The sequence below is a fragment of the Electrona antarctica genome, assembly GCF_951216825.1.
Source record: "Electrona antarctica genome assembly, chromosome: 19".
Taxonomy (NCBI): domain Eukaryota; kingdom Metazoa; phylum Chordata; class Actinopteri; order Myctophiformes; family Myctophidae; genus Electrona; species Electrona antarctica.
Window position 1 is genome coordinate 34236825 of NC_136800.1, and position 15212 is coordinate 34252036.

A 15212-nucleotide genomic window follows, 5' to 3' on the forward strand; every position below is an offset into this window, starting at 1 on the left:
CGCCACAACCAACCAGCAGGGGTCACTAGTGCGGCAACAAGGAGATAATCCTTCTCAATTGCGAACACTGTCGGAAGTCAAACCCAGGCCTCTGTGGTGGTGGTTGCCCCCTCTGAGTCTGACTGGTTGTTTTTAAATAGAATCATTAACGTTTTTTGAGGGAATTTTCACACATCAGCCTGATCCTACATAAGTATTTGTTATAAAAATGTAAAGCTATGTAAAGCTCCCTCTGTTTTCTCTCTCCACAGTTGGACAGAACCTATACAGGTCTACAGACACTGGGGGCAGAAACTGTAAGTTGATCACACACATTTGCTCTCAGTTTCTTCTCTCTTTCCGTCTTCCTCTGTTGATGGGCTCTGTGTGTTGCAGGTGGTTGATGTGGAGCTCCACAGGAACTCTCTAGGGGAAGATTACGTCCCTCTCCCCTCGTCCTCCAGGTCGTACCACAGAGCAGCCAGCCCCTTGTCATCCTCTGTGACGCAGGCTTGTGGACGCGCCATCTCTCCCAGCACACACTTACAGGAGTCCAGCGTTGACAAAGGTGAGACACGGAGAAATGCAGGGTCTGCAATAAAAATATACTAATCTTGTGAGCTTAACTAAAGGTCTTACACTGTCCATCTCAGATTGCATTTAGTCGCTCTACTCCAATGTAAGGGGTGTGTGTAAAAGAGAGATGAGAGCAAGAGATGAGAGATGGACATACTGTACACAGGGCTGCACCTGGAGATGTAGCTTGATATACACATGCCGGGGGCCGGGGGGACATGTCTGTACTCTACCACAAGTCAACAACGTTACTTCTTGGAAGCGGCAAAGTTCATCCTAATGAGAATATGAGAAAGATAACTAAACTTAGAGGAAAGCTAAAGGTCAAAATGTACTGTTGAGGACTACTTGGAGGCATCTGGTGGATAATGGCAGGTATGGGAGAAGTGATAGAAAAAGGGGACTCGCTAAAAAGATTCAAGATTCAAGACTTTATTGCCATCATGCCATGTCAACAGGGTTGATTGGAATTTGTTTCAGTGCACTAAAAACAGACATACAAAAAGACACATATTCATATCACATATTCAGACAGTAGACAAGATACAAAAGTACAAACATCATATGAGGGGGACCAAATACCAATAAATAAGAAGAATGCAAAACGTTACAATTCATGTTGAATAAATAAATAGCAATTCATCGCAGTTACAAAGCAGCTTCACGCTGTAAAGTGCGAGTGAAAAGAGGGTCAGCATTCAAGAGGCGAACAGCCTCGGGATAAGTGCTGTTCTTAAAGCGGGAGGTATTGCACTTTAGAGACCGCAGTCTCTTACCTGAGGGCAGGGGTGTGAAAAGAGAGCAGGCAGGGTGGGAGGGGTCGGAAATCACCTTCTGCATCCTGCGCTTAGAGCGTATGGTGTAGATAGAGGAGACGGATGGGAGGTCGAGGCCAATGATTTTTGACGCTGTGCGTACCACTGTGCTGTGCGTACCACTGTGCTGTGCGTACCACCCTTTCCAAAGCAAAAGCATCTGTTACACGTGCTGGACGGTTGGCAGGACATCGCAGTGCACCTTTCTAAACGAGGCAGGCTGGTGTGCCCCAAGCGAGCTGCCAGGCCCACCAACAGCCCATGGTCTCGAGAGACGACATCTGTGGCGTCCACGTTTTTGAAGTCGCATATAGTCCTTGTATATTGTTATGTTAAATATGTTTTGTTCAGAAATGTTTATTAACCCATTTTGGGCGGGAACCCCTTTTGGTGTTAGCATTATGTTGTGCTTTAGCTATTGAAAAATAGCAGATCTTCAAGCTCATAGCGCGCCACCGAGTGGCGCGCTACGAGCTTGTAGGTCTGCTATTTTTGAAAAATCGAAGAACGACTGACATAGAAACATAGCTTTTTCAGAAAACTGTCAGGATGTAGAAGACATTTTTAGAATCTGAGCTCAGGTCAAAATGGGTTAATGTAGCTAGATTAGCCTAGCTTGACAAGATGATCCAATACACCACTGTGTGGTGCAGGATGTAAGGGGTGGTGGTCCTCATTTTACGAAGAGTGATAGGGAGTACCATTGGAAAAAGGGAGACATGTGTGACTGGTGAGGAGAGACAGAGAAAGTAGTGGTTTAGGATAGGTAATAACTAATAAGCACTGATGTCTGTATGAAATCCTTGCATCAACTTTCTTTTCCACCAAATAGCTGTTTCAGCTCTTTCAATATGACCTAGATTTTCATGCCAAGTGTAATTGGCATCTGAAATTCACACTCTTTTTTTTCAGAGGGTAAAACTTCCAACTCAATACTCATGTGAACCAAGTTTCTCTTTTTTTCCTTTTTTTTCCTCTTCCTTTCAAACCAAAAATTTTAAGGAGACATTTCTTCTCCCGAGAGAAGTTAATGTAAACTTTGGCAGAGGACTTTAGCGAGTGAGTTTTATGTGTGCGTTGCAGAAAATGAAGGCCATGTATAAAGTGCCAGCGCTATTGAATGATGTCACTTTCATCACACGCTGGTCCTGCAGCCCACCATTACTCAATACTGTCCTCCTTCCCCTGCTCTCTCAAGTGAGCCAATTTTCTGTTTTCCCCCCAGTTCTTTCATCCTTTTCCTCCACGGGCCAGTGAATTATTGATGAAGTGGGTAATCTCTCTCTCTCACTCCCACTCTGCCATCTGATATACCTGCCTCTACCATGCTCCTCTCCCCTTTCTCCTTTGTGTCTGCCCCCACATTACATTACTCTGTGCTCTATCTGTGTGTGGCAGGATGAGTCTCTCTAATTACTCTGAGATGAGGTTCAGTGAGTTTTAATGATCCATGCTCAATACCGCCCCCCCTTCCCAGGTCTCATCAAGTCAGAGACGGGGAGGTCTGCAGTGGCGCACGGCGAACGCACCCCGACCAGACCCAAACCGGGCGACAAAATCACGCTGGGCTCCCACGGCAACTCCGCCTTCCAGCCAATCACGGCCAGCTGTAAGATCGTCCCTCAGGGACAGGCACCCAGCCCCATTGAGTCCCCAGGGAAGTCGTTCCAACCAATCACCATGAGCTGTAAGATTGTGTCTGGTAAGTTTCCCAAACAGTGGGTTGGGACCCATTTGTGGGTTGCAGACACACTTTTATGGGTCCCTTTGTTTCCTACATTTTGTTTTTAATAATTATTATTTTAAACATTAAAAAAAAACATTCCCAAAAAAAGAAAAACAAATTCATTGTTTTTTTTCCAGTAGTTTCATGAATATATTTTGTCTTCCCTAAATAACAAGGACAAATGCATGTTGTCCCTCCAATTGTAGCTTTGGAGAATTAAATAAAAGCAAAGGAATGCATCAGCACACAAATACAACCAAGAGAGTTGGTGAATTCTAGTACCGTACTTAATTCTGATTGCTGCTGGGTGTTTTGGAGTCTGACCTTTCTGATAGCGAGTATTGTGCAATTTCGCCCACTCAAAAAATACATAAACTTGATAAACACTCCAATAGACAAAATGTTGTAACTTTACCTAAAGTACTTGTGTTCACTTAAGTAAACTATAAACCCCACTAAAACAATGTCTCCATTATGACTTTTCTCTGCTCTCAGAATAGCATACCCCTTAGCAAGGGGATCAGTACTGTACTTGTCATGGTCGTGTGAGATGCGCGAGGAGTTTCCCCTGTGGACTCAACCCAGACTCAATGACCAACTTTCTGTGGTTTCTGTCTTCTTTTATTTCTCTGCAAGTTGAACACACTGATGTTCACCTACTTCACGTGGTATGTGGGCATCTGGGCATCTGGGACAACAGGACTCAGACATAACCATAACCCTAACCCTGCCATATATAGGCATGTCACTATGACTCTGGTGCTTTACTCAGGCGAAACCCCTTCCCTTTCACTTCCCAAAAAAACCAGGAAGCCAAAATCGCCATTACTAAATGAGTCCAACAAACTTTCTTTCTCTTCAGAAGCGTTAATACATTTCATTGGTTACTTTTTTTTTTTACCAACACACAGATGTGAAGGGTGTTCAATATCACTGATTTATGAAAAGAAAAAAATATGGCTAAACAGGTGGAGTTGGCTGCTTTTGCAGATACAGTAGTTTGAGGATCCAAGTTAGGAGGTTTTTTCTGAAGCACTTTTTTCCATTGGTTCAATATTTCCTTTAACCAACACTGACGTAAAGGGTCTTCAATAGCATTTATTTTAAATCCAAACGTAAAAAATGGGGTTCATTCGTTCCTTCCGGACAGCAATAAAAGTGTGTGCGTGCGTGCGTTATGTAATCTAATATAATTTCCTCCTCCCAGGTTCTCCCATTTCCACACCCAGCCACTCCCCACTGCCCCGTACTCCCTCCAACTCGGCCCATGGAAAGCAGGGCTCGGGCTGCTCCTCTTCCTCTGTGCTCAACAATCCTTACATCATCGTGGACAAGCCGGGCCAGGTCATCGGCATGGCTGGTACGTCCTCCGCAGGTACCCAGTGTAGACGGGTAGAGCCAAGTGGAGAAGGTCTTAAAGCCGCCGCCCACACACAGAATATGAAAGCAGCTCGATGGAGAGCAACAGCGGTGATGAAATTCAAAGCTGCCGCTGGGCTACTTTTCTTGCCTCCTACACACACTCACGCGCACACATGCTCACACGCGCACACGCGCACGTGCACACACACACACACACACACACACACACACACACACACACACACACACACACTATGTGTACGTGGCTTGGTCCTTCTCATCACTCTGTCTTGCATCTTTTTTCCTGCTGTCTTTCTCTATTATTTTTAACCACCTATTTCCCCCTTATTCAGCAACATTCTCTTTTCTTCCTCCTTGTGGTGTGAGTGTACAGGGATGTATGTATGTGTGTGTGAGAGCGAGCGCGTGCGTCCTCCGTCTCCCTTTCCTAAATGGTGACGAGGGGTGATTCAGCAACATCTTTGGCCGCATGGGAGGTTTCCATGGTGACCGGGCCACTTCCTTCCCATGGTTAGGGTTATCATAGATAAGATGAATAGGAGCTGGATGGCATTGTGTATGCAGGCAGGGATTAGGGTTATTATCATAGATAAGAAGATGAATAGGAGCTGGATGGCATTGTGTATGCAGGGACTATAGTTATCCGTTGCTATGACGGATTGCCGTCCGTTGGATTCTTGGGGTGTTAGGTACTGTAATAGGTAGCGGATTTGTATAGGCATACAATTAAGTTTGACGGTGGCTTTCCGATAACAAACTGTCATTACGCCTGGGAAAAACACAATCCATACTTTTTTGGGTACAATTCCAACCTCAGTAAATCCTGGGGCTTTACGGTCAGAGATGGTAATCACAAGCAAAGATGAAATCAAATCACCTATTAGGATAGTATTTTGCATAACAAACTTTCCGGCGTGAAAAGAAGTCCTCAAAAGCGATCATGGAAGTCAACCAAATAACACGATTTTTGCACCAAGGACTCTTATTGACTATGCTTCCACCTCATGGTTAACGAACACTCCCATGTCACCAAAACATGGGGATTATATTTGCACATATGTTCTGTCCGAGGGCAGGATATTGAAGCTGGTGCTTAGGTTATGGGTTGAGTCTCGTGATCTGGTCATAGAGCCGCTGTTGGATGGAGCACTGCTCCCCGCAGAGCTTGGACCCCAAGGTTAAACTTATCGCCCTCGACAGCTTAGCTTTCCTTGCAGCAGCAATTCACATTCCACTCAGGAAGGCCTCCGCCTCTCACCCACTCGGCCACATTCACACTCCGTCCACGACTGCACACCCCCCAGCTGCTCTGGCTTTGATATTCTGTCAGGCAGAATAATGTCCATGTGGGCGTTGGCACTGATTCAACACTCTCGCAAAAAACCTTTTGTGCAGCAAGTAAAGGGATAAAGTTTAACATAGTTTGGGTCCACTCTTAGCCTGACGTGGCCAGACTAGTATCACTACGTAGAAATTAGTCTGGAACCTGCATTTCCAAGGTGCAGATAAAAAAAAATGCCTCTGGTGATAAACCTGTTTCATATTTGCATGCTGGTTCCTGATTGGTGCCCCATAACTTTACAGGCAGCGAAATCCAATCACAACCGAGCGGGGCCAGACTGATCTGCTGAGGGCCATTTATAGGCAATTCACAGAGAGGGACTGAATCCGTTTTAATTGGAACCGTTTCCGAATACGGTTGCCTGGTCCCCGATGGCCATGATTCACATTGCCCGAGATTCAACAGCGCACCCGGGTACACTTGCATAACACACTTTGATCCTTCAGATGGCGGTGTGCTTGATGGCTGGTGCGCACGGACACTGACCATCAACTCTGCGACATTGTCTCCAATAAATCCAGACACACTGCATTGCATTGCATTGCATTGCCTCTTTTGGCTCTTTTGCCGTTATACTACTTCACTGTCAGCCTGCCTGCTATTCACTGTGTCAGTCAGTTCTGTGCTCCAGTGTCTCCATATTAGTTTAATGGATTCTACTTTAGCATTATTATTATTATTATTTTGTTTTACTTTGGAAACTATGCCAAGCAAAGCCCAAGAGCCACCTGTAGTCCAAGATCAGCGCATATTGCGGTGCTGCGCGTATAGCACATTCAACAGGAGACGGGCGGCGTTGATAAATGAGCTGGTGTTACGCGTCGTGCAGCGTCTGTGTTTTTTTTTTGTTGACGCTTGGCTCGTCGACTAGAGATCATGGGTGCGTTCGGAAATGCGCACCGGGAGCACACTCGCCTATTAGTTTGCATTGCACAGTGTGCTCAGTGCGCTATTTCCGAACGCGCCCCAAGTCACGTTCTTAAAAAAAAACAGTCCACTTCCTTCTTTAGGTACGCATGCATTCACATTAGAACGATCCGTATCTGAATACACTTCAACGGTCCAGATATCCACCCCCCATGCGGTCTCGGGGACGGTTGGGCGATCCGCTCCCGGGAACGGTACGCATCATTCACATTACCACAACATCTGCCAAGTGGTCCCGAGTGCGCACCCGGGACCATAGTGTGAATTGCCCCTTATTTTGTTCCCCTGGCAGATTGGTCTGGTTTCCAGGCTAAGCATCACTGAGACTAGCACATTGAGCTCCTTCTATCCATCTGCTAGAACAGCCAAAGATTATCTATGGCACTGGTTCTCAACATGGGGTCCTCGAGGGGGTTCCAACTCTCATGGAGTCTGATTGATCTATTGTCACGGACATAAGTACAAACATTTGATCGTATAAATCATATACGATCAAAATCGTTTCAACTAATGTAAATACATTTATGACCATATCTAGCTGGTATTTGGCAATCTCTTTGGGAAGTACTTTAACCTAATTAACATTTGGTGGTTGTAATTGTCCCCCACAGGAAGCCCTTCAGCCAAACAGTCCTCTGCCCAGGGCACTCGCTCTCCGGCCCCCAAAGTTCACACAGGCACTTTCCTCTCCTCGGGAGTGAAGGTGAGTTCGTACAGTCTTGTCGTATCATATCTAACAGTTGCATTCCCTGCTACACTAATAAAAAATAAAGAAGAAAAACCATCCATCTGCTGATCGTTTCAAGCGCCTCTCGTCTCGTGTGAAAATCGTCCCTGCAGGATCTGTCCTGCTAACGAGGTTGTGCGGTATTAATAGAGCACCACGGTGCTATCTTCAGCTGATGTGAGCGCCTTGGCACGCCACTTAAATGGGACATAACTCTGAAGTGGGGGGGGGGGGGTTCATTGCACAGAGAAATGCATAGTTGTGTATCACCTTCCAACAGACAAATCCCTGCAGGATATGAAATCCACCCACTTCCCACCAGATGTAAAAAAGAAAATGTAATAATAATGCATAATCTGAGATAGATTTTTCAGCAGTTATTGCTGAGATGTAGGTCTGAGGGTTGTGTCTGCTGCACACTTTACTGGTGGTAAATAACCCTGATATTATTGAGCAACAAAAGTTTTGGGTACCTCCTCATAGAAAAGCCTTTTAAAGAAATATAGATGTTACCCTGCAGTATTTTGTTTTAAATCATCAGTTTAGTGTTTGTTGTTTTTAGTTTTTAAGGATGCAAATATTAACTATTCATTATTTAAAAATTACACCCGTGTGATCTTATCATCGCACATCATCATGACGTAAAATAGACACTGCCTATTTGCTCAGACACTATGACGTAAAATTCTCCATTCATTGTCAATGGGAATTTAATGTTTGTGTGGACAAAAATAGACACTAAGCCGATTTTGTCAGACGCATATTACGTAAATTCTCCATTCATTGTCAATGGGTCTTTGTGTAGGACGAAAATCGACACTAATAGCTGAATATAGGAGGGGCTAACGCCCTTCAAAAATCCCATAAGACGTAATATAAATATAAATATATATTTTATATAAATATAAAATCACACCCATGTGAAGTGAGCGGTGCCTTTAACATGACGATGAATTATAGATCTACATGATTTCACATGACGGTAACCACAGTGACCTGCTACCGAATAATAGACACGCAAACACACACAGTCACATGTTGGAGCGGTTAGCAGCACCACTCAAAAAGTTAAATAAAAAGTTGTGTAATACGTTGAGGCAGTAGTTTTGATGTCGTTGCAAGTCATTGTGAAGCAGGAACCAGTAGTTTTGGTGTCTTTGCAGGTCATTATCAAGCAGGAACCAGGGGAAGTACCTACTCAGCAGCAGCAGATGGTTTCCACGGTAACCGCCCAGCAGCAACCTGTCGCCACGGCAACGCAGCAGTTTGTCGCAGTGAAGGGGGGTCACGTGATCTCCATGTCGCCCCAGAAACAGACAGGAGGAGGGGCCACCGGGGCCACATCCAGCAAGGTTACACACACCACACACACACACACACACACACACACACACACAACCACACACACACACACACACACACACACTCTCTCTCACACACACACACACACACACACACACAAACACCCACACACTGTCAGGGTTTCACGTTTGTATACTGTTGTACTTATGAAGACTTTTAGGACGCAGATTTTAATAATAGCATTTCAAAACTAAGTTTTGTCATTTTTAACCTTGACTGTGAAGCCAAACATTTATTGATTTGAATACTTTATTAGCCAGAAATTAAAACAGTGCAGAGGTACAATAAGACATTTAGGCTAAAATTATCACATAAACGTCCTGGGGACTTGTGGTTCTCATGATCTCATCTGCTATTTTCAGTGCGCGACAACAGTGCGCAACTACTTTAAATCAGGCACAACTCTAACCCCAAACCCTAAACCCAGGGCTTGACATTAAGGCTTGTCCGGTTGTCCGGGAGAAGTAATACATCTTTCCGGACAAGCGCATGAAAATGTTACTCTGGCATTATTGTCTGGCTTTCCTAATAATCACCTTTCAAATATTGTTAATATCCCTAGAATGTCTGTGATCTTACATAGATTTCATGTATTCCAAATACAGAGCCAGATCGGTCCTGTCCGCACACAGTTAGCAGGCTGACCACGTCGGCATTTAAACTTGTAGCACTGTGTGTGTTCTCACCCAGTAATTCATTCCTAAGAATCAGATATTGTCCTCTATAGTTTCATATCCATTTGAATGTTCTAGAAGAAAATGTGTGTTAAGTAAAATATTGACACTTTTCCACAAGGAAAAGCTGGACTGAAATGTATTTTGGGAACAGTAGATATTTGGGAAGCACAAACGTATGGGGCACACAATTGACAAGTGTGTTTTGCGATTATTGTGGGGTAATTGATCACACCACCTATTTTGTGTGCCCCATACATTTGTGCTTCCTAAAGTAAGTGTTGATATGTTCAGTCCTGCACTCATTCCGGGCCCCTCGCCGGAGAGAATGCCGACTGTGTGCAGCTCGTGGAAAAGTGGAGATATTTTACTAAATACACGTTTTCTGCCAGAACTTTCAAATGAATATGAAACTGGTCCCCAAAACGACTCCAAGTGTTAAGAATGAATTATTGGGTGAGTGAGCCTAACACCGGGGCTCCACCGGGCGCGTCAGCGTCGCGTCTCCGTCACCGTCAGGGAATGTTCCCTTTTTAATCAATGAAGGGTGGCTCCACTGCCCGCGTTGCGTGACTGCATAAAAATTGCCCTGGTTCGTTTTTTGACGCACGCGACGGAGACGCAACGCGTCCGGTGGAGCCCTGGCGTAACCTCTAATGTCTAACCAAAACTTCATTGTAAACTCCCCAAATCTGTTTTAACTATAAAACAACCACTTCTCTTGTGAGGACGCTGTGTATTTATCAAATTCTACTATACTTGTGGGGACATTATAGCCTTCACAAGCACAGTAACACAAGTACACTATTTTCTGAACAGTATGTTGTTTTTGTGGTCCATGCTTGCAGATGTTGGGCATCCCTGTTGGTTCGACACTCCAGTCAGCAGTCAAGCAAGTGGCGATCAGCAGTGGTCAGATTCTAGTGGCCAAGAGTGGCCCCTCTGGCTCCAAGGTGATGGGTGGCAAGCAGGTCGTGGCCCAGGGTGTCGCTAAGGCCATCGTCAGCGGAACGAGTGGCATAGTAGGTCCGCAGGTGGTCACCAAGGCATCTGGCGGTTCGGGAAGCGGGAAGAGTGGAGGTGAGAATGCATATCTTATCTCAACTCGGCACAAAATGGAAAACTTAACTTTTATTTGGTCCATTATTTCTCCACTTTATAATACCAATTGGTATTGTATTTTATATAATTTTTTAGATAATCTTATATAAATTATTATAATAATATTTCCTGCCTTTATTGTATTGTATTTTTAAAATATTTTAAGCTCTTTAACAGTTTATTTGAGAATCCCTTTAGAAAATAAATAATCGTGTGCATCTAAATGTACTGTATTATTCCTAGCCCTTCTGTCATACACTCGATTAAGGAAAAGGATGAAACATTAATATCTCTATTTCTGCTTTTTCACGTCTGAACTCAGTGATGGCAACTCTCCAGCTACCTGCCAACAATCTGGCCAACTTGGCCAACCTGCCTCCAGGCACCAAGCTATATCTAACCACCAATAGCAAGAATCCCTCAGGCAAGGGCAAGCTACTGCTGATCCCACAGGGAGCTATCCTCCGAGCTTCCAACTCTGCAGGTGCTTCATCTCGTCTTTACTCTCTTGCTGTTTGAACAAATTCCATGGCAGTAGAACAAGAATTCTTGGTTCAAATTGGCTCCCTACTGTATGTTTGAATAATATTTGTCACAGCTAAAAGTGTTATGCTGTGCCATGTTTTGTACGTCATCCTTTTGGGAAAAGCAGGTGATTGGGATATAAAGTGTTGCAACCACCCATCTTTCCATTGTCCATTAGCTGTATTTTTACTCTTTGCAAACAATATATTACTGAACGGTTCTGACAAAGTGACTCCTATTTATTGAACCTCTGTGGTGGGGTTTCAAAGTGGGTCCGGACACTGCCCCCTGGGTGGTGAGTCAGCCGAACTGTCATCTGTTGGACAACATAACTGAAGTACTGCAGGGCTTAAATCTTTCATACTGCTGGTGACGCCATATTGAGTTGCACTGGGTTTTCAGAGGCTGTTTTGTAAGGCTGGAAACACCCAGACGTTGAGGGAGATAACAGAAGAATGTTAATACCTTCAAACAGTTATGCTAATATATATGTATCTGTGGGATGTTTGGTAAAACGTGATCTTCTGCAGCTTCAATATAAAACTATTCAAATCAGATTTGTTTCCATCTCGAGATTACAAACCCCCATATTGACACCACTTTACAGCCATAGTACACAAGACGTTAAGCCAGAAGTGTCACCGGCTTCTTTATGAGGTTGAAGGCTGATGATGTTTGTGTGTGCATCTGATTTTAGGTCAGCAATCCCAGAACAACAGCTCGTCACACACCACCACCTCCTCCAGCAGTTTACCTTCCAATCTCTCCTACACATCGTATATACTCAAACAGACCCCACAGGTTGGTACAACACACACACACACACACACACAGCATTTTCTCCCTGTCACTTTTATTTTCCCTCCCTAGCTTTGATGTCATTCTTGAAAGTCTTCTGTCACAGCATCATGTGCAGAGTGGCATAAACCCACTCTCTGCATGCCCAAAGAAGGCTTAGGCACTCAAGTTTGCACATTATCCTGCTAATGCCTATCACAACACTTTATATAACACCTCAAAGCCTTGTTTTTAAACTATATCCCCTCGTAGGGTGTGAAAGGGTACGCGCATTATATCTGTCTGGCTGTCTATGGATCTGGTTGTTTTTCATTTCGTAAAGTTAGGTTCTATTCTGGTGCAGCCGTGGAGCCTGGTGTAACTTTAATTAGGTACATTCATTACTGTCGCATTGATCTCCTAGTCAGCTGCGTTGTGGAACAACGCTGTCTGTGCATTTCAAGCCAATGGATGGTAATGAAGTCTCTGATCCAGAGAGGCCTTGAGCTGCATTCACACCATATTAAATCACACCGTGATAAAAAAAGAAAATAATGATGTATGAATCCCTCTCTTTCTTCAACTGATATTCTGTGAATTTGATAGCGCATGATGTGTAGATGGCCAGTTTATTTGTTGAGCGTGGTAAAACAAGCGAGCACAATGAGTGAGACAGACAATTCTCTCTCTTTCACTAGTACATTTACATAGCTCAGAACACAGCAATAACAAACTACTTCTCCAACTGGGTCATGTTACTGTATTGGATGTCACTAAGTTTGCTTTGGCCGAAATCGCTTGAGTTAAACTTTTTTTCAACTTGCCCGGGTCACACTTAACACTATTCGTGTGTGTGTGTGTGTGTGTGTGTGTGTGTGTGTGTGTGTGTGTGTGTGTGTGCGCGCGCCCGTGTGCGTCACTCATGCAGCTAATCTCATGCACAGCTGGACCAATCGGCGTGTAACCTTGCACGCACACCCTAGTAGGCCAAGAAATGACCTCTACCCCAAATCTTTCAAATCGGCCTATTACAGTGCGAAACATTTCTAATTTATTTTTTAATATATAATCGACTAAATCTGATTAACCACTTATTTTAAACTTCAAAATTGTAGACAAACAAGCTGAGAAAGTGTCACAATGGAACCGTAGCTCGATTGGTTCTATGTGGTAGCATTGGTGTGTTGATGTAGCCTGGTTAATAAACCAGACCGAATCAGCCGTTGGCAAAAAAAAGTTGCCTACCAGCGGATTTCGGTCTGGCGAGGCTCAGTAGCACGCCTCTTTCCTACAATCGAGAACAGGTCGGACCAATCGGGACACGGTATGCAATATGGGCGGGCTTTGGTACAGTGACGTTCAATGCTTGAGACTTTTGACTGACAGTAGCTCTGACCAATTGCGTCAAAGAGAAAATGTTCCCCGGGAAATGAAATCCAAGTGGAGCCAGCCCAGACTGATATACCGCGACAGTGTTGTGTGATATTAGTCTGGCTTATTAGCCAGGCTAGTGTTGATGCAGTTTATCGTATAGAGCCCCACAGCTGTCTTCTATGTTCCACCAGGGCACATTTTTGGTGGGCCAGCCAGCGCAGGGCTCTGGAAAACATGGGAGTTCCAGCTCAGCAGGTGGTCTCGCGGCCTCGTCTCCTGCCAACGTCTCACAGCAGGCCATCCGTGTGACGGCAGGGCAGAAGGCTGCCATCTTGGCTCAGGTCAGTATGAGGGGACAAGCGTATATGGCTCTTTGACCATATACAGTACGCTTGTCTTATTTTCGTAGATGCCACTGTAATTGCCATGTGTAAAGAACAAATATTCACATTAACATGTGGTACTACATACTTCACGGCACATAACTTAGTTTTCTTTAGCGGTGCCTAACCGCTCTAATGAACAGCTATGTGTGTCCGTATGTCTATTTGAGTATGGATGTGTGTCTGTTAAGGCTGTACCCTAGCCCTGTTTTTAGGACTCGAACTTCGGCAGGAATTTTCGAACGAACATCCGAACCATTCGTTTCTAATTAATAAATAAGCTCCTCCTGCTTTTAACCAGGCTACAATTCATGAATAGATCGACATTGCATAGACTATCAGTGAAATAAGGGTTAAGTTCACAACCCGTCCCCGGGAAGGATTAATAATGGTGCTTAACACCATTATTAATAACATCTAAACATGTAACATGTAAACACAACATGAACATAGTACTCTTATTATGCATATCGCACTCTCGCCAAGATATATTTTCGAGTTAAAAAAAGGAAAAGAATTAAAAAAATAAAAACGAATGGTTCAAGCCCATTAATTAAGATTCGAGTGCCAACCCTAACGAGCGAACGTTCGAACCCTCAAATGTTTGGGGACAGCCTTAGTGTCTGTCCGTATGTCTATTTGAGTACAGATGTGCGTCTGTCCGTATGTCATTCTGAGTACGGACAGCTGCAATACCGCTGGGTGACACTGTTGCATTGCTCAGTTCACACGTCGGTGTGATTTCTTTTCCCCCACATTTTCAACAAGTCTCTGAGTTGGCCATGAAGAAGCTTTGTGTGTTGGTAATGAGGGGGGCAATTGATTGTGCTTTGATCAACAGATTAGAGCTAATGATTACACCTTTGGCAAAGTTCTGAGCAAGAATCTGATACCTCTCATTGCCAAGAGAACGCCCCCATTTCACTTCACTTTACTGCCGGTATATTTTAATATTCTAGCACCTGACAAGATTACACCTTTAAAATATTCAGCTGGAAAGAAGATTGTTGTTAGGGCAGATTTATTTTGAGCTGAGAACAACAGTACGGACAGAATTGGCATCAACAATAACCTGGTTCTACTGATGCCAGCTTAGATTCTGCATTTTGCTGTTGTATTTTAAGCGACGAAAATCAGAATGTTGGTAAGAATGGAGCTGGAAGACTATGTCTAATGTTTTCTTCCATCTATAAAGTATGGTATGAAGATTACTCTAGTAAGGCCGCGAGGGTATTGTAAGCGGAACCCCAAATAATTGGCAAAACACTAACATTTGAATTATATTACATTAATATAATTTAAACAAAAAAAAAAGTTTTTGTCCTGATGCCGATAACTAGGAACTTACCATCTGTTACTTTCCATTGATCAAACCCGGAACACAATGGGTTGATTGATCATTAAAATAAACGGAATCTGAAAATGCACACGGTCCACCCATCTGACCACTTAACATGTCTGCCGTGTTAAATGGGTGTGCCACGAACACTTTCAAGAGTTTCAAGTCTTAAGTGGGTCTAATGTTTCCATCTATTGCACAT

General features: G+C 44.0%; 1 protein-coding gene across 6 annotated transcripts in view; it reads left to right on the forward strand.

The window, feature by feature from the left end:
- Positions 1–15212, forward strand: part of yeats2 (YEATS domain containing 2) — a 41877-nt gene that overhangs the window by 10178 nt on the left and 16487 nt on the right. For 5 of the 6 annotated variants that reach the window (XM_079530467.1, XM_079530472.1, XM_079530470.1 and 2 more), the window contains exons 9-18: positions 252–296; positions 376–547; positions 2848–3072; positions 4304–4471; positions 7360–7451; positions 8639–8827; positions 10360–10591; positions 10935–11096; positions 11835–11938; positions 13480–13629. In XM_079530467.1, the coding sequence (XP_079386593.1) occupies positions 252–296; positions 376–547; positions 2848–3072; positions 4304–4471; positions 7360–7451; positions 8639–8827; positions 10360–10591; positions 10935–11096; positions 11835–11938; positions 13480–13629 (1539 nt within the window). The remainder of the gene's footprint in view (positions 1–251; positions 297–375; positions 548–2847; positions 3073–4303; positions 4472–7359; positions 7452–8638; positions 8828–10359; positions 10592–10934; positions 11097–11834; positions 11939–13479; positions 13630–15212) is intronic. The other variant, XM_079530471.1, reaches the window with a different exon arrangement.